The 25,457-nt window shown below is 42.0% G+C and overlaps 1 protein-coding gene across 6 annotated transcripts in view; it reads left to right on the top strand.

Moving 5' to 3' along the window:
- Positions 1-25,457, top strand: part of LOC308597686 (transducin-like enhancer protein 4) — a 135,465-nt gene that overhangs the window by 26,511 nt on the left and 83,497 nt on the right. For all 6 annotated transcript variants that reach the window (XR_014013105.1, XR_014013106.1, XR_014013107.1 and 3 more), the window contains one exon: positions 13,709-13,771. Coding sequence is in view for 1 of the 6 variants with exons in the window: in XM_081213668.1 (XP_081069794.1) it covers positions 13,709-13,771 (63 nt within the window). In the remaining 5 variants the exon portion in view is untranslated. The remainder of the gene's footprint in view (positions 1-13,708; positions 13,772-25,457) is intronic.

Genomic DNA, 25,457 nt, shown 5'->3' on the forward strand with positions numbered 1-25,457 from the left:
GCGTTGTACAGAAGCTGCTTGTTGATGTGAAAATTGTATGTGGCACAGGTGATATAATCGTATAAGAAGGCTAAGAACCAAGACACTAAAGATCAGAGCGTTACAGCTGGGAAGGTGTAGACATGCAACGTTTGAATAGCAGCCCAACCAATAAAGAAAACCCTAATAAACATCATTTGTCCTTTGGAGAGAGTTCCTTTTGGAATACTAAGGCGATCGTTGTGATTTCAAACTTCTTAAGTTGATTGTTTTCACCAGATTTTACACATTTTGTCCATTGCCTCTATAATGCTGCAAAATGCAGGCATACGCTTTGAAATAAATTTATTTATATACATAAGTATTTGATGTTGGGTGGGAGGGACCCTTTTAAAGACACACACAAAGGAAAGCATTCCAAAAAGGGAGATCAAATGTACTTGGAATATAAATGCCACCCTGTTGTGAACTGCCAGGGTGCTTGGCTCATTTATTGAGCTGCATATTTGGCGTGGGGGTTTTGGGTTTTCAACTGCTCAAGACAGACTGCTTGGCCTCCAAAAGTCTTCTGCAGCCAAACTTGTCAGGGTTTGGTAAAAGCCCAAATAGATAGAAAATAGCCCAAAATTACACGAATAAACGAAAACATGCAGACTGTTTCCAAAACCTATTAACTAGATCTAGAGACTTCCTGCCTGCCTGCCCATAGCTGGTCACAATTCTTCAGCATATGTTCCAAAGAGACCTTGCAAGAGACCATTGCCTTCTTTGTGATGGTGGAACCAGATTAGATAGTTCAGATCTGCACTCATGCCTTGTTCACTTTCAAAGTGTGCTAATTTTTAGTGCTGTTGCACCAGGATCCTAGAATGACTTAAACTTTGCCAACTAAATCTAGTTTTTAGATTATTAATTTTGTTTATGATTGCTTGCTGCCATCTGGGACTGAAGAGAAAGAAAAGCAGAGCAAATACAGGGGTACATACGCTTCAGGTTACATACGCTTCAGGTTACAGACTCCGCTAACCCAGAAATAGTGCTTCAGGTTAAGAACTTTGCTTCAGGATGAGAACAGAAATCGTGCTCCAGTGGCGTGGCGGCAGCAGGAGGCCCCATTAGCTAAAGTGGTGCTTCAGGTTAAGAACAGTTTCAGTTTAAGTACGGACCTCAGGAACGAATTAAGTACTTAACCTGAGGTACCACTGTAATAGTCTTGGATAAAAAGGTTTTGGGATGGGGTTGCTACATAACTTCATGTGACTGAAGAGTGTTTGCATATGCTGAGGAACAACCATTCTTCAGCCACCAGTTTGTCTCCTTTTTGTCCTGTGGCCTAGCTTCTCTTATCCCAGTGCTGGTGGGGTAGGATTAAAAACCATGAGAATAATAATTTCCTGGATAAAGGGGAGATTTATATCTTTGGGATGGCTAGAACTGTTCTATAGTGGTTCAGGTTTCAGACAAGGACTGGGAAGCAGTGGCATATTGTGGGTTACCAGTGCCCAGGGCAAGGTGCAGGGAGGGGAACAGATGGAGTACGCATATACACTCAACTTCCTGACAGTTTCTGCATCACCCAGGAGATTGCAGCTGCAGGGATAAGAAAAGAAGAGTCGCTCCGTTGTCTGAAGAGGTGGCTTCCTGGTTCGCATGGAGAAGCCATTTTCAACGGAGCCCAGCGTTGGAAGCAGACAGTTGTATTGAGGCAGCATCGGGTGTTGAAATTATGCGCCCTTAAGAATTTTTCGCCTGGGGCAACTGCCCCGTGCCCCCCTCCCCATGCTATGCTGCTGCTGGGGAGACCCTGGTATATATCCTTACTCAGTTATGTAGATTATGGATGTATGTATGGACTACTGTCAATGAGGTCATATTTCCCAGTATTACCTCCCTCCCAGGGTTATAGTGAAGATAAAATAGAAGGAAGAGGAACCATGTTCACTATCTTGTTCTCTTTGGTGCAAAAGTGGTTTATATTTGGTATATCTATGTATGTTGAGCTGGAACCAGATTTGCCCTTCACAAACGGAATGGCTCTTTTTGCTGAAATCCAGCAGAGGCTCCCACTGAAGGAAGGGATGGGGGCACTTTTCTCCAGTTCCTCCTGATACCCCCAGAGCAGCTTCCCTTGCACTGGACACAGTTCTGCTCATGGGTAGTCTGGCTCCACAATCAATAAGCAAGGCAATGCTGTAAATGCATAAATAATAATTATTTTTCTAGTGAACTTATCAAAACCTTAGAATACACTGTTATGTAGCTGATTGGGGGAGGATGTTTCATTATTATTTTTTAAAAAAGCAACGCAAATGTACAATAATGTGCTTTGTTTAAAAATACGAAAAAAATGAATTATTCTTGGACTCTGTATTAGGCTGTATCGTTTTAAGAAATGGAAATAGCCTGTCTTCTCTGGGTCATCACTGGTGTGTTTTTATGCAAGGGGAATGCTTTTTCGTGTTAAGGAAGGAAGCGGTAGACACGTCAGTATTTATTAACATTTTTGACAAAGTATGGCAGCACAGGCTATCCTTTTTAGGTTTTGGCATGAACAATCGCCCTTTTATTGGGCCATTAATGCTCTTTCGGAACATCGTGCTGCATCCGCAGGCAATAATTTAGCAGCTGTTTATCAGAGGCTTTCATAAAGCCCTGAATAGTCTTCTAACATTCAGTCACCCTAACACCAGCGTTTTAGAATCCATGCCTGCTTTTAAATGGGAGATCTGTGAATGTGGTTGCTCAGGGATGCGTGACCCACATAACCTATAAATTTGATTGGAAGTTACATTGCTGGCATAGGCTGATGGATAGCAGATTAGAACCCTGATTAACCATGTGATTCGCAGGCTGGGAATATATTGTCTAAGCAAGATTCATCAGATGCAATCAGAATTTCAAGTGGTCAGATGAAATTCAAATGTGCTGTGTGGTTTCTCGCCCCCCCCCCTTTGTGCTTTTCTTCGTAGGTTGCCTTCTTTCTCTTGCCCCCCCCCCCTCATTTCCAGTGCTGAAAAATACTTCTTTGATGAATCTGCTCCTCACCCTAAAGCTGTCTGACTGTTGTTCATCAGAAAGCAGGTCGCAGTTCAGTGAGCAGAAGAAAAGATTTTAATAGAAGCTGTGCCAAGGGCTGTAATGCATCATTTTAGGGCCCTAATTACATTACAATGACAAATATCAATGGTGACAACAGCAATAACCTACATCCTTTAATGGCTGTGCTGGAAAAGGAGTTTGGGCTCTGTGCCATTAGATTAGACTCGGTTTCAAAACAGAGGCCATTAGAAGTGTGTGTCCACAGTATTATTGGCCGATAACTGAAGCCCACTGGAAAGCCTTGTAAATAAATGCCTCTCTAAAGCATGGCCCCATGGGACAAAAGAAGCAAAATTAGAGGACCATGGAAGCCGCGGTGTTTCCGAGGCAACTTTAGCTTTCAAAGTGAAGAATTGGCTACTTAATTTTGTGAAATCCTGCTTCTCCCCCTCGCTTGGTCTCTTTCTGTGCTTCCTCTTGCCAATTAGGGGGATCATAAAAACTCTATTGGCAAAAGCATCTGAATGAAGAAAAAGAGCATCTTAAGCGAAAGTAGCTTCCTTAAATGTTTTGCAGTATGGATTTTTTTTTTAAAAAAATGAATAAATCAATGCAACTACTTTGTATACAGAGTTGAGCAAATGCTGGCAAGAAATTATGTCATTCATATTAACCTAGCTGGGAGCCAGGGAGAAATATTCCAAATCTGGTGTAGCCAATGTGCCACCCTCCATATGATAGACAACACATCCCATCATCGGAGGGAAAGATTGTAGCTCAGTGGTAGAGCATCTGACTTGCCTGCTGAAGGTCGCAGGTTCAATCCCTGGTGTCTCCTGGTAGGGCTGGGAAAAGCGCCTTTCTGAAACCCTGGAGAACCGCTGCCAGTCAGTGTTGGCAGTATGCACTGAGCTAGATGAACCAGTGATCTGACTTGCTATAAAGGCAGCTGCCGGTGTTCCTGTCCCAGACCATCCTGGCTGGGCCTAATGAGTGACAGACTAGTGATACCTGGAAGGTGCAACATGGGGCATCCATGCACTAATTCTTCACCCAGAATAATTTGTACAAAATTAAATTTATTTTAAACTTCTTAAACTTGCATGCTTTCAGTTTCTAAGTCAGAGCCAGACCTTTTAAATGCCGATTCTATGAAAAATAATAATGACCCTTCTCTGTCATTTATACTTATTTATACCTTCACAGGAATAGCATGAAAAGAATCCCCCATTATAACCAATTAATTAATTAATTAATTAATTAATATACCACCTTTTTCCCTGACGGAGACTCAAGGTAGCTTACAGATAAAATAGGAGCAGCAAAATGAAATGAAATACTATTAAACATTAACAGAATTAAAACTATACATCTATATCTGTCTATATATAGATGTATAAGAACTATTAAATACAGATAATTACAATAAAAACATATTCTAGGTCTTAAAGCTCTATATTATGGTATTTACTGTAATGGTGGCTTGAAAGCAATTAATGCAGGAACATTCCCAGTAAGTGTTACTGGGTGCAAGTGTAGCACAAAATTTAATTTCTGGCGCAAAGGAGGTGGAACCCATAAATAGGCTTTTAATCATGGGCAAGTCCCTGTGCATAGGAAGATACTTGAGAGCCATGAAAACTACATGTGGCTCACTTCATCATTGTCTCGCTTGTGGCTTGAAAACCTGTACTGTACTAACTTCCCACACCCAAGACATACACTGTACATGGGAGCTTGTTGCTAGTGGTAGGCAGAGTTATTGAAAAAATTGCAGTGAGTCCCAGGAGAGGTTGCCAACCAACTAAAGGAAACCCCCAGGATTGGCTTTGCTTTGCTTGCTTGCTTTCTGGCCAGTTGCCAGGACAGCGCGGAGCAAGGCCCTTTTCTCTGCTCCCTGCCACTTTTGTGTCTGTGTGTATCATGGATGAATAGATGGCTTGTGCTGCCAAACACCACTGGTGCTCCATCCTTGGGCCCACTGTGGGCTTTGCCCTTTGGCTGTACCCCTGGGCCTGCCACCTGTCCCGGCTGGCTTTGTGCCCATGTCCCAGTATTTTATTAAATGCTGGTTTTTTTACGTTAAAAAGAAGACTGTTTTCTTTCAAGAGCTGGCAGCCCCAGGGGTGTGCATCTCCACCCACCGCTCACTGCCTCTGGATGTATTGTCCTTCCTGTCTTAAAATACAAACAGATGTAAAAATTCAGTCCCGAGTCAGTAGACTCTGCCGCAAAGGGGAACGTGTAGCAAACGCTTGGCATTTAAAAGGACTTGTGTGGAATTTTCGCCCGAGAGTTGAAGGCATGTTGCAACTCAGAATTGCCTTTATGCGTGATTACAGTACAACCAAACATCGCTTACCAGAAAGCCGTAGATGTGTGCGGCGATTCTGTCATCTGCTTTAATGGGATGTGAAGAAACGATTGAAGAATGGTTTCAACAAGCCTGTGACCAAGAATAATTTGTATACCACTAATAATAGCTTTGCACGGATAGTACACACGGAACAAAATGAAGGTTTCTGCTGTGCCCGGAGAGTTGTATAATCCTTTTGCTACACTTTTATAGTATAACGATGCCAGCGCATCTGGGTTTCAGGGGTTTTTTGTTTTGTTCCTGGGGTGAGGCTCATATTTTCAGGGAGGGGAAATTACCTTGATTCTTCTCCTCCTCCTCCTCATAATTATCTGGTTTAGCAGGTGGCAGGTTACTGCAGGTTTTGGGTGAACACATAGAGCAACCCGCTTATTTGCAATAAACTTTTATTTGATGCTTAAGATAAATCTTTGGCTTTGAGGGAAAGATTTACACAGGCTTCTGGGTGGCCAGCCCTAAGTACTGTAAAAACAATGAGTCAGCCACCCTGCATAATCACGAGAATTTTGAGAATAAAATAAAGCTTAGTTGCCGTTTTCATTATCTAACTTTCAGTGTTCTGTAGTGCTTCTGTCTGCATTTCTCCCACTCACCTAGGAGACACGTAGGTTTTTCCTAAGGCCTGCCTAAGAACCACATTATCTTTTACTTCAAACTCCTTAGCTGTCATGTTTGTAGGTGATCTAAAATCTACAGCAGGGTTGGGAAGCCTGTGGCCCTTCAGATGATGTTGGATTACAGTTCTCATCTTCCCTTAACATTGGCCATGCTGATGATGAGAGTTGGAGTACAACAACACCTGGAAGGTTGAAGATCCTCAATCGCTGGACTTGGAGTCTCTACTTTTATGATATTTTATATCTTTGCACAGAATAACAAGACCAGCTTCCGGTGTCACAAGGTGAACAGTAACAAGCCATAATCTTGGTTATTACCATCATGAGAGAAATGGCATTTTTAAATTTTATTTATGCCTTACTGGAAAAATGCATTTTGCTTGGAGCTACCAGGAACTTCAGTTGGCTCCAAATAGGGCATCAAGACTGTAAATGGCGACTGGATGATTTGACCATATTATGCCAGTGCTCTGTCATCTGTTCTGACCTCAACTTCATTTTTTGACCCTATTCAATGTGCCGGCATTAACATTAAAAACTTGAAGTGGCTTGCGGCCAAGTTACCTGAAGAATCACACCTGTTCTGACACTAAATTATGCTATAGCCTCCCCCCCCCCAGTGTGCTGGATGGCTAATAGGGAGAGAGGGGTTTTTTTTAGCAGTGGCACTCCAGCTGTGGAATTCCCCCTCTCCACAATAGAACTTCCTTTAGCCTATGCTGGACTGTCTAGCTTTATTTTATTTGTTTGTTTGGTAGATCTAGCTTTTAGTGTAAGCCACCCACAGAACCTAATGCTGTTGGCCTCCCTATTAGCATTGTGAATTAAATAAATAAACGTTTTGCCCAGTGCAAATTGTGGATAGCAAGTTCATCCTCCCCTGAATCCCTTCTGGTTTTTTTGGAGGGTTCCTTAGTCTCTTTTGAAGGTTTGTCACCAACATCATTTCTTGTATGGTCACTTATAGGAACAAAATTTTGCTTAGCCAAAATGTGAGGCCTTCAAAATACACAGTGCAAGCACCCAGATGCCCTGGCATCGTGGAAGCAGAAGTAGACTTTTGTACAAATGAATGTACCAAGTTTATTGTGGTCGGTGTCTTGAAGTGTGTGTATTCTTTTTTTTATTGGTTTTATTTGACTGTAGCTGTAAAGGTGCTCAGAATCATGTGCCCGTGGTACTCCTCAGGTAGACTTCCCTAAAGGTACTGACCAGGCCTACACAAAATTATCTTCATGATAGCCATTCTCTACACCCATACTGGATTTAAATTTTATATTGGAACCTTTAGTGAGGAAAACATAGCTAGTCTAGCCTAAAGGGGAACATCAAATTAGCTTTGAATTTAGATTCTGATGAAATGTCAGTAGTAACTTGAGTAACTGTACCTCTATTTTCTTTTATCCCAGCTGGTCCAATAAGTCGATAATGATTTGCAATTAAAGGTGCACTTAAAAAAATGGGTCAGTCAAACAATGTTTTCTTTACATAACGCCTACTATCTATTATAACTTGCTATTACTGTGGTCATCTTCTCCTAGTGGTTATAGATCTTAAAGATGCTGCAACTTCTACACAATGGAATAATGGTGAGCATTATGAGTCCTACAGTTCTGCTGGTAGGCTGCATTTAAAAAGGGTGTTTGTGGAGTTGCAGCATAAATTAAGAACATTCATTTAGTGACTCTAAACATGTTATTATCGCAACATGCTCTGTTTGTTTTCTTAATTTTTCTTCTTCTTGACCTTGGCCAACTTCTGTTCCTTTCACACATCTTCTTTTAGCTCAAGGGAAACCATATCTCAATGTTTTCCAGGAAGATGGCCTTAAATCCTTGTTTTCTTCTGTATGTTTTCATCTGATCTTTTATCCTTGCGGAAGGTACTGTCTTGACAAGTGCATGAAACCGGATTTTCCAGCCTAGGATCATGAAAGAGCTGCTAGTTTGGGAGTGGCATAGACAACTGTAATTAAAGCCGCAAAACGTTTCCATTACTCCTGCTTGTCATCAAGCAGAATATTATGAAAGTTTTCACTTTTTTCAGGATGTTGATTTCAGGCGAAATCCTTGTAGGTGATGGCAGCACAGAAAATCTGGAAAGAAGTGAAAACAACAACAACAACAACAATTTTATTATTTGTACCCCACCCATCTGGCTTACAACATATCTAAAAACATAAAAACAAAAGTAGAGGAGCAAAACAAAGGAGCATATCATGAAAATCTGATAAGTTATTTGGGCCAGGTTGTACAGCCAATAGTAGAATGAAAGCAATGGGGAGCAGAGTGAGAAGGAATCTATGTTTTTTAAAATAAAATATTTCAGTAGTTATTCAAGAAAATAGTTCACCAGCCAGGACTGCTGGATGAGAGAGAATGCTTTCCCCATCATTGAGAAGTTTTTGACATCTGCTGAAGTCATATATGTTTTATCTGGGGACCAAAGAGATGATTGACCAGTTTGTATTGTATACAGAAGTACACTTCTGTACTACTGCTATTTTGCAATTCAACTGTGAGTTGGATAATTTTATGATTTTAGTGATGGTTTTATGTTATACTTTACTGTATCCTTTCCATACAATCCTAGAACTTGGGTTGAAGGGGTGGTATACAAATATATAGATATAGATACACACAGTGGTACCTCTGGATGCGAATGGGATCCGTTCCAGAGCCCCGTTTGCCTCCTGAGTAGAATGTAACATGCGTCTGCGGGTCACGTTTCTCCACTTCCGCGCATGTGCGTGACGTCATTTTGAGCGTCTGCGCATGCGCGAGCAGCGAAACCCAGAAGTAACACGTTCTGTTACTTCCGGGTTGCCACAGAGCATAACCTGAAAACGCTCAACCTGAAGCATATTTAACGCGAGGTATGACTGTATATATATAACACCATCTCTAAACAGGAACACAAGGTTCAGGAAAAAATAAGATGCAAACAAAGGTAGTAACCTCCGTGCTATAGGTATATCTCACCAGAAGTAGGGTTGGTCAAAGTCCACTGCAATTTCATGTGGTCTGTCATCAACTTCGTGCGGGAGTCATGTGGACCCTACCATGGGTCCCTAGGTGGTGTTGGACCACAAGTCCCGTCAGCCCCAGCCAGCATGGCTCAGTAGGACCACTCTCTTTCTTACAAAAATATTTTCCTCTCTTTATTGATGTATGCTGGTTTAAGTTGTGCTTTGAATGCTTGACTATTAGCGACCAGTGTCTTGACTAGTCAATTTGTTTGGTGATGTTTTATTTTGCCATTCAAATGCCAATCTTAATATGAAACATGTCACTGGCCTGCTACATTTCCGAAATGGGCCTTACTTTTGATATTTGGAGATTGCCGCATTTGGATTTCAATAATTATTGTACCATGATAGAACCACACAGGTAAACCTGAAGATCATGGAGGTTGGGCAACAGGAGGACACAGCAACATGGGGGTTATTGTAAGGTTACCAGACGTCCCCGTTTCCCTGGGACAGTTCCCAGATTTACAAATCAGTCCCCATACAAAATCCATTGAAGTTGAAAAGTTTTCCCGGATTCATTGAAAAAAATCTGGTAACCTTATGTTATTGTAGTCTCTACAGTTACAGTTACTGCTCATCCAGTGAGGGCAGGCCTATTGCACAAGGACCCTTTGAAATTGTGCTGTAGGGTAGAGCTTAACAATCTGGTGTTTTCGAGTAGATGTGTAGACTGCTCAGTTTGAGCATTATTGTCAAGCGAGACTGCTGCCACTAGTGTGATCAAAATTCTAGCTTCACTTGTATAATTCTGTGTATGTAACTTTGCACACATATGCATATTGGAGTGTGCAAGAATGTGAATTGTGCTTGCAAATAGAACTTTTGGTGCTCCCTTCCAAGCAAATTCAAATTTTCCATGTACCAAGGGCTAAATAGGGAGGGTATCATAGCTCAGTGGAGGAGGACATATTGTGATGCCAAAGATCCCGGGTTCCATTCTTGGCATCTACAGTTAAAAGGTTCAGGTTGCAAGAAATATGAAAGAATCTTTGTCTTGAGCTCCTGTTCAGAGTAGTCAACACTGCTCTAAAGGGAAAAATATTCTGATCCTGCAGTTTCGTAATGAAAAAAGCAACTTTGCATTTCCTGGTTTTTGGCAACGTAGTTGGGGTTTCCTTAGTAAGGATCTTTCAGGAAGAACGGCTTCTTCTTGGTCACTCTGTATTCTTTTCTGTGTTAGACAGGTTTTTGAAGTATTTGCCTTTTAAAAGATTGCATGGTGAGAAGGTCGAAAGGGTTGCTGATGAAAGAAGGAAACCTAAATTAGACAAGTATGAGTGTATCTGTCCTTCGGGTAATGACTTTGCATGAAAGAGCATTTTGTCACTGAATGTAATGACAAACTGGCCCAAAGTAGAATGCAATTTTAAAATCTCCCTTTAGAGGTGGCCTGTCTTCCTTCCTTCTATTAAAGCAAAGCACGTAGAGTAGATTACAGAACAGAAGGGGCTGAATGTGCGCCATGCGAGCTGTTGGATCATATTTTGAGAACAGAAAGCGCTCAGTTATGTTGAGCTGCTCTGTTTTTATTCTGTGTTAACTAGCTAAAACGTTTTGTTCACAGATCTGCTGGTATAAAATGTGGTGTTTAGGTGACACTTTATGCTCAGCAAAAACCTGTTGATGCTTCCAAAGTACAGTAACAAACGCAAGAACTCAATGGGAGAAAAGGGTCCAGCACCCTTCTCCACGTCTCCCCTTTAAGGGATTTACAGTATTTATGCAGTTAGAGATATGCAGCCATGTTGACGCTCCTGGTTAAGAAAACTCTTAGTCTTGAATAACCAGTTCTTGCTTTCAAAAAGTCAGGGTGGGGGTGTTGAAGCCATGTCCCAGTTGCTCAGTACCTCTGAGACTTGTGGCACAGTCCCAAGTCAGAAGGATTGAATCTCAACCCACCGTTTCATGAGTGGACAATGTTCCCACTTATGAACAATGCTCCCCCCTCCCACCCCACCTTCCCTTCTCACTGCATCTCTCTTTGGCACATCCCATTTCATTCTGGAGGGTCCCTTGACCCTCAGGAGCAGCTTTTTGGAGGGCTGCATCAAGGAGTAGAGGGTGGGATACAAAGTTTGAACTTCTTTGTATCCAGGTGTGAGTCATTTGCTGTGGCAGGTGTCTTTGGCCCTCCAGATGTTACTGACTCTCATCAGCCTCATTGGCCAATGGCTAGGAATGAGGGGAGTTGCAGTTCAGCAACATCTGGAGGGCCAAGGTTCCCTGCACCTATCCTATGGGAGGGGCCTTTGTAGACACAAATGCCTATCATCAGAATGTGTTGTTATCTGGTGAAGTGCCTGAAGAAGTTCATGTAACAATGTACAGTATTATTCTTTAAACTACAATGGACTAATGCAGCTGCCTCTGAACAAAAAGCAAGCTGAAGGGACTCTTATTTCAGGACAATATGTTAGTAGGACCAAAGGTTTTCTGTCTTCAGTTGGTTTGGGCAGCTGAAGTCAAGAGGATGACTGCTCTATGCTTTGATGGGCTGCCGAGCTAGGGGTGTGAATCCTGTTCAGCTAGGGATGCTGGTATGTGGACCGAGGTTCATGGGTCTGCTTTTATTAATGGTGAAGTTGGAAGTCTGCGGGAACAAGCCCTTGCTCAAATCCACACTATTTACAGATCCCTAAGGGATGCCAATTCACATGACCCTCGAGCTGATGTTAACTGCTTGAAATTCCTGTGCATTTTGGTTTCTTGCCATGGCCAGTTGCTTGGATGTGGTCACTACCATGTGCAGGGTTTAGGTCTTTTGCGCACCGCTACAAACACAACATCTCTCACTCTCTTTGTAATTATGTCGAAGTTATAGTCCTGTGTGAAAGGACATGTATGCAGGAATGTCAAGCAAGTATCACAGCAGTTGTGTGGAGTGGCCCTGATAACAGGGCTCATTTCAGAGGCATTGGATTGGGGGCTTCAGCAACCTTGTTGTTGTTTATGCAAGCAGGGTGGTCCAGGGTGCGGTGGGGCGAATGTTCACCCTGTGCTTGAGGCTAGAGTTTATCAAAAAGCAAGCACCCACACATCATCATGTGTGCACCTTGTGCCCTGAAGTGGAGCCCAGGTGGTACCCCCCCACACCAGGAACAACACTTTTATTAAAGTCTTCCTGAGGCATTCAGATCCCAATTCCTGCCTTCGTTTATTTTTAACTGGAACTGTGCCCATGTAAGGGGGTGTTTTAAAATATGGAGGTGTTATCTGTGGGGTGTGCAAACATTTGCTTTTAATGGATTGTTCTGATGCTAGTTGATCAATCAAATAAAAACTTTTAATCGTCCAGTAGTTGTTTGTAAATAAAGTCCAGACTTCAGTGTGAAACTTCACTGAAAAAAAGCAAGCAAAACATACACTTGATCCCATATGCAGTTGAAAGATAAGAGTTTTGCTTTTCACTTGTTTTTTGGGGGGGTTGCAGGGGTTGTGAGGAATCTTATTAAAGAAGGGGAAAGTGTGTGCCAATCTCAGAGGTTGTTTTTTATATTTAAAAAACCTGCTTATTGTGCTACAAAAGGCTCCGGAAATCTTTCAAGAAAGTCCGATTCACCAATGGAAATTCAATTCTCTGTTCTGCATTGAAGCTCAAGCGCTTGCTATTATGAGGAGCTCTCAGAGCAGCAAGTGGTTATTGTTGACCGTTATTCGCTTCCTAATTGCTGAACTGGGTCTGCCACTGTTGTTCCTTACGTTTGATTTCCTTTTGGAAGGATGAATACAACCAAGGAATCCAGAGTTCACCTAGGTCTAAAACATGCACATGAGTGATGCAAGATCCTCCAAACCTAACACGTCCTGTTGGACCATCCAGTACAATCCAGATGCTGGAATTGCACAGAGTTAGCTAAACCAGTACATCTCTATGCTTGGGTTGGCAGTGAGGTCCAGCCATAAACACTGAGGCAGCAGAAAGCACAAGAAGAGGTCCGGTGCATCAGACCAAAAGGCCCATCCTGGCCAGCATTCTGTTCCACCGTGGTCAGCCAGGTGACTGTGGAAAACCCACAAGCAGGACACGAGTGCAACAGCCACCCTCCACTGTAGTAGCACTAAAGCACTGTTGTTTTGATTCTGGAGGGGATATTCAGCCATCGTGGCTAGAGGCTGCTGAAAGCCTTGCTCATTAATTGGTCTAATCTCGATTAAAGCTGTCCAAGTTGGTAGCCGTCACTGCGTCTTGTGGTTGTGAATTTAATCATCTTATGCGCTGCATGAAAAAGTACTTTTGTCTGTCCTGACTCCTGTCTTGCAGCATCACCTAAGGTTCTGTTATTGTATGGGAAGGGAAAAAACTTCTTCCTATCCACTTCCATCAGTGTTAGGCTGTGAAGGTGAGGGGATAGAAGCTGCAATTATCTTTCACCCCATGTTTTAAGAGTTGCTTATTGGTCTCGAGGATATGCACAACTGCATGCTGCTGTCCTCCTGTAGTAAGGCTATTTTTGTTAGAAAAAGGGCCGCTCTATGTCTCAACCCACCAGAGGTTCCTGTTTTCCTCCTTATAGCTGCTTTGGTGCAGCACCTGAAGCCAGTCCAGAGGACTGAGCTGCCCATCTGTCAAAACAGCTGTTTTAAAATGTGTTTTGCTCTTTATTTGTGATCACAATGGTATGTTTGCAATATGTTGCTCACTAACTTTCCCTTTCTCATCCACAGGCAGAAATTGTCAAGAGGCTGAATGCCATATGTGCCCAGGTCATTCCTTTCTTATCCCAGGAGGTAAGGGGGGCTGTTTATACGTGCTGGCCTCAAATTGCAGGATAATTGCTTTAACTAAAGAGGAGATGAGGTGTCTCTCTGGCAGTGCAATGCTTTCACTGTTTATATTTCACTTTTCTGCCATTTCATTCCTTGTCCATCATCACTTGGGTTTAATATGCATGCAACAGTTTTAAAACAATGATCCTAAATATTGGTGCCTACAGCATCTCTGCCCTGGTGCCAATGTGAAGTTGGAAGGACCTTAAGGTTAATCTGACATCCTGTTTTCTCCAGCCAGGTGCCTCTGGAAGTTTATAAAGAGGAAAGAGAATTATAGCCATCAAACTTTGCTTTGCCTCCCACCTCCACACTCCCCCAAATGTAGTAATTGGAGGCATATTGTCTCTGAACATGTAGGTTCTAGTTAGAGGTCATGGTAAAAGGTATTAATAGTCCTACCCTCCATGAATAAACCTAGTCTGTATATATCTAAGTTAGTTCCATCACCATGGTTTTGGAATAGTGAAATTCCGTATTTGTGGTTTGCGGCATCAGCAGCTGGAAAGCCTGTATCCTATTCTGCTTTCGTCCTGCTGCAGTAAGCATTAGGATCGGGCCGCTAGTTATATAAAAATGTTTGCCTGTCATTCTGATACATTGGTGTTAAAAAAATGACTCTGTCAAGCTGGCATCTAATAGGATATATTGAAAAATTGCTGGAAAGGCATGATTTGTGCAGCATTCTTGACAATTGGTGTTAAACTTGGCAGAAAAATAAGAAGAGCCGTCAACTGCTGATGTACTAGAGAGTAAACAGTAAACAGGCTAATGCAGGTCTCTCCCTCCCCACCATCTGGCCTTGGCTCCTCTTTCTTCAACCTGATTATTAACCAAGGATTAAAAAAAAAAATCTATCTAGGCTTGGAGAGAGAAAATTCGTATTGACTTGGTGAGCTAGTTTTCCAAATCTCACGCTTTCCTTGAAATGAAAAATTGTGCTTTCCTAATAGGCTGCTGGTAACTTTTTACCTTTGGCTAGTGAGGAAATAAATAGGACTCTTAGGCCATGAAAAATATCATATGGCCTAATTGTAGATTAATGTTCATTGGGATTTGGGAGGAGAGAGTAGACTCAGTTTGACCTGGAATAATGGAACCTTTCACATTCCATCCATTCCTTATTTTTGCATGGTTATTTCTCTCTCACTTCTTCTCAGTAATCCTAAGAAAGGCAATCTGGATCTGGGGGGCTTCTGATGTGCTTATGATTCATATTGCGTGACGGTTCTGTGCATCTTATCATAGCTAGGCTTGCCGCCTTTGGGTCCAAACCTCTTTATACGTATTTTGAGTATGGCCAGGGATAGAAATGGAGTGTGACCTAGAAATGAAAGCTACTTTTTCAAAGGCAAGAAAGCCCTCCTTCCCACCAAGAACAACAACCCCCACATCAATGCTTTTCCCCTAGAAAAATAGGTGCTGGTATTCACCATGGTTATAGTAAGTGTCACACCCTTTTAACCCCCCCCAAAAAAAGAGAGGTGCCAGTACTGCGTACACTTGAGTAGCCCCTGAAAAGAAAGCACTGACCCTCATAGAGCAGAATGAGTGATTTCCCCAACTGAGTAGGCCTTACAGTGTTGTTTCATGGGGTTTGGGTTTTGAGTCTATAGCACTGAGGTGAGAAACTTTGGCCCTTCCAGATGTTGATGAATTACAACTCTTATCAGCTCAGCAAGCACCACCATTGGCCTGGAATAATGGGAGTTACAGTTCAGCAACATCTGGAAGGCCAAAGGTATCCACATGTGCTATAGTGGGAGGAAATTCCATAACTGGAGTGGAGTAGCCTCTGAAAATACCACCCTTTCTAGTCTACCGATGTCTAAATCTGGTGCAAGATGGCGTTGTTAAGAGTGTTCTTGGGGACCCCAGAGATTGGAACAAGTACTGAACTGGGGTAAGTTCCTCCAACCCTGTTAGAAGATGGGTTGCTGCAATGTACACTAGCAAAATAATATCAGCTTTTTTGGATTCTGAAGACAGTGTATGCTCTGTTACACAGCATGTCGGTGTTACAAACCTAATCTGGTCACGACTTCCATCTCAGGAATCTGGAGATAATTTTTAGAACTGTCCAGGAATTTGCATTCCCAGGGTTTCTTGTAGGAAACCTTGGCTCCTAAAATTGGAAAGTATTTGACATTTATAGTACAAATGCCAGTAGCAGGCCTAATATCTGCTTTCAGGTGTGCTATGATACTTACCTTTCTTTGTGATTGTAGCTTAGATGCTTCCTTTAAAACACGGTCACAATATTTCCTTCTTCCATTTTCCATATAGCATTCCAGTTCACAAAAATAGTTTCTCTCTTTATTCACTGGCAGTGCAAATATGAAAATGTCTTTTTTTAAATGGAGTCGCCCATTGAAATTACAAATGTGGTTGGGGCAGATGATCAACAGTATGGAATGAGTTATCCTGCTGCTTGTTTTATCATCTCATTGGTTACATAAGCAGATGTGTAAAGACAAATCCCTGGTACCCTAAACCCTTGTGATTATCCTGTTGGGTTGTAATTTTACAAACAGTGGTTTGTTCTGCTTCTAGTCTTACATATCCTCTTGCCATTTGTATCTGACTAGGGAGCAACAGGATTCCAAATGAAAAGTAATTGTCAGAATTTCCATATAGAGTTTAAGTATAATGCTAGAAAAAAGGGGTGTTCAGAGGAGATTTATCTCCCCCCCCCAAAAAAAACCCCAATTAGTTCCATTCCTCTGCATCTTACATTGGGGTGGACAGAAGATAGATCTATTGTCAGATCAGCAAGGGTTTCTAACTCACAGCTGTTCATGAACAGTACAACATTTCCACCAGAACTAGGCTTCTCTCATGAAGAAAGTAACTAGGAGTGGAATTATTGGTTGAGGATTGTAAATTCAGTTCAGTTTTGGTACTGAAGACAATTTCCTGGGCTCTGAACGTATTCAGTGGCACCTTGTACTGAGCGTATGTCTTCTTCACTTGGCCCTGGCTTGTAAATATTGGAGTTCTAGTAAAGAAACACCAAAGTGGATCCAGTGGCCTCAAGTCTGCCCACTCTTGCCATGCACAAAGTAGCACATATGCCAGATGTTGAGGCAGACGTTTCATCTTTAATTCCACTTACCCTGTGTTCTCTTCTCACCACCTTACCATCTGCTTGGCCACAGGAAGCAAGATTTAAAGGCCAGTAACCACACACTTTCTTTTAAGCAATGCCTTCCCAGAATTGTGCTCATTACAGTGGTACCTTGGGTTAAGTACTTAATTCGTTCTGGAGGTCAGTTCATAACCTGCAACTGTTCTTAACCTGAAGCACCACTTTAGCTAATGGGGCCTCTTGCTGCCACTGCGCCACTGGAACATGATTTCTGTTCTTATCCTGAAGTTCTTAACACGAGGTAATATTTTTGGGTTAGCCGAGTCTGTAACCTGAAGCTTATGTAACCTGAGGTACCACTGTATTGGACAATAATGTTGAAGTGTATCAGATTCTAAGTAGGTCATTTCTCTTTATCAATATTTTGAAATCACAGGTAGGATTACACTATTTTGTGCAGCAGTCAGCAGAGATGTGCAGTGTTTGGTGGGGAGCACAGATCATTTGTATCTGTAATGTTAATTATTTCAGCTATTTACTGCCCCTAGCAGTAAATGTTTCATCTAGGGCCGCCCAGTGAGTGAGTGGTGGATTGAGCTAGTGTCCATATGAGATAGATATTATTTTTATTATACCACATTGGGCCTGTTGTATGGTAGATTACAGTTTTTAAAAAGTGGACCTTCATGAATTAAGAGACAAGAATGAAGTTCTCTGGCCCGTGACTATAAACTTGGTATCAAAAATAATGAACCACTAAATAGAACTGGCACTGCCATGTGACAGAATAACCCTCTGAAAGCGTGATAGGCAGAAATTTCTGTCTGAAAGCCCCAACCCCTTAAAAAATGTTGCCATTCATTGAGGTGGTGATGATGGACTATTTGCGCTCTGCTCCAGACAGCAAAATGTTGTGGGCCAGCATTGTATGTGTGTCTCAGGAGTGCCAAATAGTTATAAAAGAGCGGCAGAAGGAGGAGTAAACTCATAAGGGCGAGAGAAAGGATTGGTTAAATGTGGTGTCACACTCAGTGTGTGAGTTCTCAGCACAATCATTTAGTTGGTGGTAATACGTCCTTGTGAGAGTACTCCACAACTCCAAATTCTATCTACACCAAGGCAACTTGAAGTTTGCACCTGTAAAAGTACATAAATATGGTATATTTCCAAGCATTCTCCTATTTTGCTAAAGTCTGAATATCTCCTATTTTACATAATCTATTTCAGTTTTTGTATTGATATGGAATACCACATTTTTTAATTCAAAAATTGAAAACCGGTCTCTGTAGATAAATCTACTAAAGCTTTAGTAGTTGATTCAGTTACAGGTCAAATTGGCATTCAATTTATATGGTATTTTTTCAGGGCTGAGAAAAATGATTTTTTAAAATTAGAGTGAGGAGGGAGATTGGGGGATTGATTATAAAAAGAGGGTTTTTAAAAGAAGTGTGACATTACTTGAGAACATTTACAAAAGCTGGCAACTTCTGGCTATGTCAGATGGGATATAAATGCAATAAATAATAACAGTGACTGGGTGCACTGGGTGCTATTCTTTAAAAAGGGGGGGGAATTGGGGGTGGCACAAAAAGTCTTTAGCACCATGGCATTATAGCAGGAGATCTACAGGAACAGCCTTTAAAAATATCTAAATAATTTTTTAAAATGCAAATTTGGATGGCCACAACATATGTCTTGGGAGCTTGGATGGTATAAAATGGCACTATTTACAACCTCAGCTGACAACAATTTAATCAGTCACCACCATTAAAACATTTAATAGTTTAGGTCATCAGTCTCTTACTTCTACACCTCAAAGGTTTCCAAATAACTTGACTAAAGTGACTGGTGGTCTGAGCAGTAGCGTCACAGTCAGTGTTATAAGATGCCTTTGGCAAAGTCTCAGTGAATCATGGGTGGCTAACCTGGGAGTCTTCAGATGATGTTGTTGGACTCCCAGCTCCCATCAGCCTCAGCTAGCAAGATCAAGTATCAGGGATGATGGGAGTTGTAGACCAAATGACATCTATAGGGCTGCAGGTTCCCCATCCCTATAGTAGATAAAGTTGGGTTTGGAGGTGCAAGAATAGAAAGATGCCTGTTTCTACTAAATATCTCATGTTCCCTCAACAATATGATTTGGGTGTTCCATTTTTCCATGTACCATAGTTAGTGTCTGCCATGTCTTTTCTCCATCAAGTTTGATATAAGCTCACTCTCTTTGGTTCTCAATGTCATTGTTTTTGCACTGAGTTACACTAGTTATAAAAAGTGTATAACTTCTTTTAGCTTTGTAATCTGAAGAGGCAGTTTCTTTCAGGTCAGGCCACTTTGGAATGAGATTCTTCTCTGGAGTTAGAATGGATACTCTGATTTGTCTTTCCATTAGCAATTCTGCCGAGCTATATCCGGTAGCTATCAGTGATGTTGACCTGTAGCTGTAAAAGAGCAATATGTCAGTCATTCTGTCTCAATATTTTCTTTGCAGTCTGTACTGCTCTCTCTGCCTCGCTATTTATTTGAAGACAGTAAGATCTGTTGATAATATGGTAAAAGTGGTAAGTTGTTGAGAACAAGTAGGATTCTGCAATTTGGTTGCATTATTATGGGTGTTATTCAACTAAGTTTTATTCAGAGTAGACCCACTGAAATTAATGAAAAGACTCTGTTAGGTTTATTAATGTCAATAGGTTTCCCCTCAGTAAAACATTGTTGTATCACTGTGAGTCCCATCTGGAATGCCAAAGCGAACAATGGTATTCAGTTAGCAACAAAGCTTTGATGGGTAATAGGAAAGGGAAGGATATTGATATACTTAAAATGGTAGTCCAAAACAACAAAAGTCTGTTGACTTCCCAGTTCACAGGCCATCTACTAGTTTCCCCCCCAATATGTATTGCATAGGTCAGTAGCATGGCGCCTTTCAGCATTTATTGGACTCCAGCCCCCATCAAGGTCCATCCAGCATGGCCAATGGTCAAGGAGGTAGTCAGGTACACATGTAAACTTGGAGGTCAAACCATGGAATATGGTGCCTAGAGGTTGCATTTGAGGGACATTCTATCATTCTAGCCATTTTTCTCTGTAGTCACATCTGAGAGCTATTCCTTTTTTCTGGTAGTGGCAGCATGGACTTCCAGGCAACATAGAGCCCACAAAGAGGGATGAGTTTGCCTGGTTGTCTGCTGTTCCTTCTGCAGTGGTGGTGGTAGCATCAAGGTGCAGATGGCACCAGAGAAAGGCCAACTATGGCCCAAAGGTGGTGGCGCTCTTGTAATGTAAGGAGCTCTGTCATCTTCCTTGAGATATCTGGAGGAATACTTGTGATTCCCAGTGCCATAGCTAGGGGGAGGGGAGGGTAGCTAGTTTTTTTGCCCTGGGTGAAGCTTCCAGAGTGGCGCCATTGAGGCTTCCAGCCTGTGTGTGTGTGTGTGTGTGTGTGTGTGTGTACACAAATGTGCATGGAGGGTGCCAAACTGGGTCTTTGATCCTGGCTAAATAATGCCTAACTTTGCCCCTGGTGTTTCCAAATGGCATTGACTTAAAAGAGAATCTTGCAAAAGTTGTGATAAATGTAGTCTGTTTTGCATTCTGATATGTCATGGATTGGGTGGGGAAACTGATCTGGCTTATGGGCAAGATTCTTCCCTTCTCTGCTCCTTGCAAACCAAATTCAACAGGGACTGAGACATCCACTTTCTGGTGAAGGTCCTCTTGTACTGGAAGTACATATTTTTCAATAAACCTGATAAACTTATTAATATCACATTCTCAGGTTGTCTGATCTGGATTTAGATCAACCAAGTTTACTGGCTTGCCATTCCATTTCTGTAACTTTGTGAAGCATTAGGTCTTCTTTTAGCTTCATTCTTCTTGAAAGCCATTTGTTTGGAATTCCAAACACCAACTTATATATGGCTCCTCTTTTAAAAATAAAAATTAAGCCATTCATTTTATTCAGCCAGTTCATACAAGACTGAGCAGATTATTCAAACGTTTGTCCAGGTTTATGAGCTCTTTGATAGAGGGAACCCATCTCATAAACTACATTTATCTTGGGGATGAAGTAGGCATCATACTTGACTAGAGCAATCTAAGTTGTGCTTATGGTCCTCTTTTACAAGGTAAAGTATTTTTTTAAAAAATGTTTGGGTTTCTTTCTGTGTAGCAATAAAGAGTGGAGTTACATGTACAATTCCTTCACCTTTGTGGAGTTTTGTGGTTGGGGAAATTGGAGAAATCTCAGTACATGCTAAAGTTTTGAAAAATCAAATCCTCTAGCGCACACACAAAATGTGATATGAAATAACCGCTTGTTATGTGGGCCACTAGTAGGATTCTAGTATGCTGTCTCCTATGTTGTTTGATATTTTGGCGGGGCAGGTGAGCAGGGGATATACTTCTTAAAAAAAAGTAACTTGGTGTGTATGTGCTTATGATTTTCTTTGTCCTTATGTCTCCAAGAAAAAAATACATATTTTGGATGCCATCAAGTGCACTCTTCCTTATAATTCAATGCAGGAAACCTCCCTGCACATCAGAACCCGAGCAGATCTTCTAACATTATGCAGACCATAATAGGCCAGCAGAGGAAATGAATGAAATCGTGCCTACTAAATGGAGTGCATTGTGGTCCATGAAAGCTGATGCCATAATACATTTGTTACTCTTTAAGCTGCCACACATCTCGTTTTTAGTGAATGTAAAGCTCCCTTGTGACTTCTGTGAATAAGACCCACTAAGAGCTGGTGAAAAAGGCAACCTAGTCACTAGCCAATATAACCCAGGGGAATGAATCCTTTCTGACTCTAGCTACGGTGATCAGTCATCTTGAGTTGTAGAAGAATAATTCATCAAATTTTTTCCATTTTATTGAGAAATAAATCCATTAGAGCAGGCTTCCTCAACCTCGGTCTTCCAGATGTTTTTGGCCTACAACTCCCACGATCCCTAGCTAGCAGGACCAGTGGTCAGGGATGATGGGAATTGTAGTCTCAAAACATCTGGAAGGCCGAGGTTGAGGAAGCCTGCATTAGACTCTACAACTTGTATCTAGTTGTGGTATTACTTTATACTCTGAGACCATGTAGCAAAGAGAGTAGTACACCCTGACTGGAACACAAATATCAGAATCCGGAAATATAGCACATACATCAATGCTCATTGTAGGAGATGATGTTGATAAGCAGAAGAGTCAAAACTAGGAACCAACTGGAAAGAGCATGGCACTCCCTCTCTGTGGTCCGAACCAATCTACATCCCCGCTTGTTTTCTTTTGTTAAGCTTTTTTTTGGGGGGGGGGTTAGCATAACGGTGCTGTACAGATCTGAACCTTGGCAAAAGATGGTAGATTTGGTGTAGTCTTTGAGTACCTGCAACAATCTACCTGATTTCTGACCTTTGCCTAGGGAACGATTGTTGCAACTGCCTATAATCATATAGTAACAGTATCTGTGAACAGGATGCACCATAGATCCTGGTGTTCTCTCAGAAGCAACAAGTAAGCGCTGCTTTTTCATATCCTGTGCCACTTTACTTCTCAGTGTAAAACAGAAACACCTAAAGAAGTTGTCTTTTCTTTCAGCCATGTGAAGGCATTGAAGGCTTGTAAATGCTCCAGTCTGTATCCTTCCTTTTATGCGCATATGTAAAAAAGAAAGAAAAGGGAAGGCTGGAGAATGTCACCAGTCATTTATTTATTGTGCCTGTGGGGAAAATGAACAAAATGCAGTGGCTGCATGCACTGATGGCAGTGTTAGAGCCTGATAATCGTGCTAGGTTAACTCCTCTGATTGCTTGTTAACTTCGTAAGAAATCAATGGCGTGCGCTAACATGGTTCGATGGAAGAGATCATCGTCTAAGTCACCAGAGATTTCTTACTAAGATTATCATTGTGGTGTGCCACCATTGTCTGAACTATACGCAGGGCACTTTAATCAGCATGCCTAAGAACATTCTGACCTTGCCGTATAAATGATCTCAGCAGCAAACCAGCTAAAGACCGTGGAAACTCTTGCTTCCTTATAATACTTAATATGGTGTATTGCATATTTCTAGTAATCATGGCTATTAAGTGGGATAATCAGTTTGTATATTTATGCAGCGTAGGGTCAGACTAGATGTAATGTCTCTGAAAATGGCAGCCACATAAAGAAACCCAGTTTAACCCTGTTTAGGCATTCTTCCCCCGGTGTAATCATGGTGGTGTGAGTGTCAGAGCAGGGTGTCTCTCTGGCCCCATTCTTTCTTTCTATTGCATTAACGTTACTGCTCCTGCACTCCTTTGCATTGGGGCTGGACTTACGCAGCAATTGTGTACGATCCCCACACGATTTAGAGCCCTAGGGCAGGCATGGGCAAACTCGGCCCTCCAGATGTTTTCGGACTACAACTCCCATCATCCCTGACCACTGGTCCTGCTAGCTAGGGATGATGGGAGTCCCAAAACGTCTGGAGGGCCGAGTTTGCCTGTGCCTGCCCTAGGATATCATGAGGCAAAAAACGTCCCTGGTTCAGAAGTAAAACCCCAGCTTCTCACATGGGAGTGAGTTGTGGGAGTGGTGTAGCCATAGAGGGAATGGGGGCAGGTTTGGGGTGGGGCTTAAACTAGACACTCTCTATGCCACCCCCGGCCCCCATGAGGCCTTTGCTCTTCACTGCTGGGGCTCGCTTGTCAAGGAGAGAACTGGTCAGCAAGCAGATTGTAGCAACCGTTGCTCGTTTTCCTCAGGACTACCACCACTCTCATCTTCATCTCTTCTGAGCGGGCCAGTAGTTGGGTGGGCAACAGTGGAGAAAAGCAGCGGCAGGTCCAGGGTGGCAGTGGGTCTGGGGGCAGTGCCCATGCCAGCCCTTGACAGATGCCAGGGGTTGGGTTAGGATGTGGGTTGCCTAATTCCTGCTCTGCTACAAAGCATTCTGGGTATTTTCATGCAAGTCTTGTTCTCTTTTCCCTACCTAACCCATCTGTCAGTATTGTGGCAAGAGCCTCTTCTGAGATGATCTTCCAGTTGTTATTGGACTCCTATTCCCACTATCCCTGGCCACAACATGCAGGCCACTGTGTTGATTATATCTGCACTCGCTGGATCATCACCTTGCCGTGGTGAGTGGGCTGACATGTTCCTATGACCCTTGTGAGTGAAGCTGTCAGGAGTCTCGTACTCCAAGCAGGGTCACGCAAGGCGGTAAGGTCAAAGGGGAGGAGCTAGACAAAGAATGACCCAAAAAGTCCTCAACGGACAGGCGGAAGATTACTTAAGTAGTTATAACTTTGCAGCTAAAATGTATGAAAAAAGCAATTGTGTGTTTGCAGGAAGCTGTGACATAATAACTCATTGCTTGCTTCTTGTGCAACGTGTGAAATGGCCCCAATACTGAAAGACTTAGTTCTTTAGTTTAGTGGTTGACCCATTTTATTTTCTGAGTATGTTTCCCAAAGGCTTAGACAAATGAACTAAGTCTCCTCATAATGTATGCTCATTCTAGCATTGTCCAGTGCTAATGGCATGGTACTCCATTGGCATATGATAGATGGAGCAATATAACTTTGCTCTATTGCTTTCCTCGATCAGGAGGAGGGTGACCATGCTATTCTACACATTTTGACTTTAAATTTTAAAAAGTGCTGAGTTTTAGAAGATGGAAAAACATTTTTACAAGATGACCCAAGGACTTGGTGCGGGGAGATTGGTATTGCTCCACATTTGAGGTGTTGCAGGCATTCTTCAGTAGACGTTAGTGAATCTTGTTCAGCTATTAAAATGCAACTCTAGCAGTAACCATGCAGCTCTGGGGGTGAGGAGTAAGTTTCCCAGTCACTAATCACTGTTTGAGTGCTTCAAAAATGTGATATCCACTTTATAGAAGTTCTACCATGAGGAACAACAAATTTACATTTGTTACTCCATACATTAGTACATTGTACATTAGTACTCTGCAAACTGATTTATCTGGGAGGACCCTCAGTCTTCCTGTTTTTCCCCACTTTCTTTTTGCCTTTATTTTCCACCTCTGCTCATGTTTTCTTATCAATAGAAGAACAATATGATACGTGAACTATCCATTTCCCTCCTGATAAAGGAAATGCATGCTGCTGCTTTTTTTGAGGCATATGGAAATCCTGGAGACTTTGCATTCAGAACATTTGTGCTGTGTTCCTTTGCCAACCGTAACCTTCGAATGTGACTTACTGTCAATTTCCATGGGACTAGCATCTTCTGTCTGGGAAATGGCCATCATTATTGTCTTTGAGACACTCATAGAGGTGAATGAGCATCATAAGCACTGATGAGCAAAGGCTAGTATTTGACTTGCACATTAATTTGTTGATGCCAGAAGGTCTCTGTTTCATGTTGCACTCCCTATGTGCACAATTCTGTTCCACAGTGATTCTGCACCAGTGATTTTTCTTTTCATCAATAATCTCAGTAGAAAAATATTTTCTGAAAATTGTGTCCTAATGGTAATGTTATTGCAATTAGTTGACCTATGATGCAAATAGGGTAAAACTACTTGTTTAGCTTGCAGCACATATAATAGGTCCTAGAACAGACAAT

The sequence above is a fragment of the Podarcis bocagei genome (genome assembly GCF_964188305.1).
Source record: "Podarcis bocagei genome assembly, chromosome: 11".
Lineage (NCBI taxonomy): Eukaryota > Metazoa > Chordata > Lepidosauria > Squamata > Lacertidae > Podarcis > Podarcis bocagei.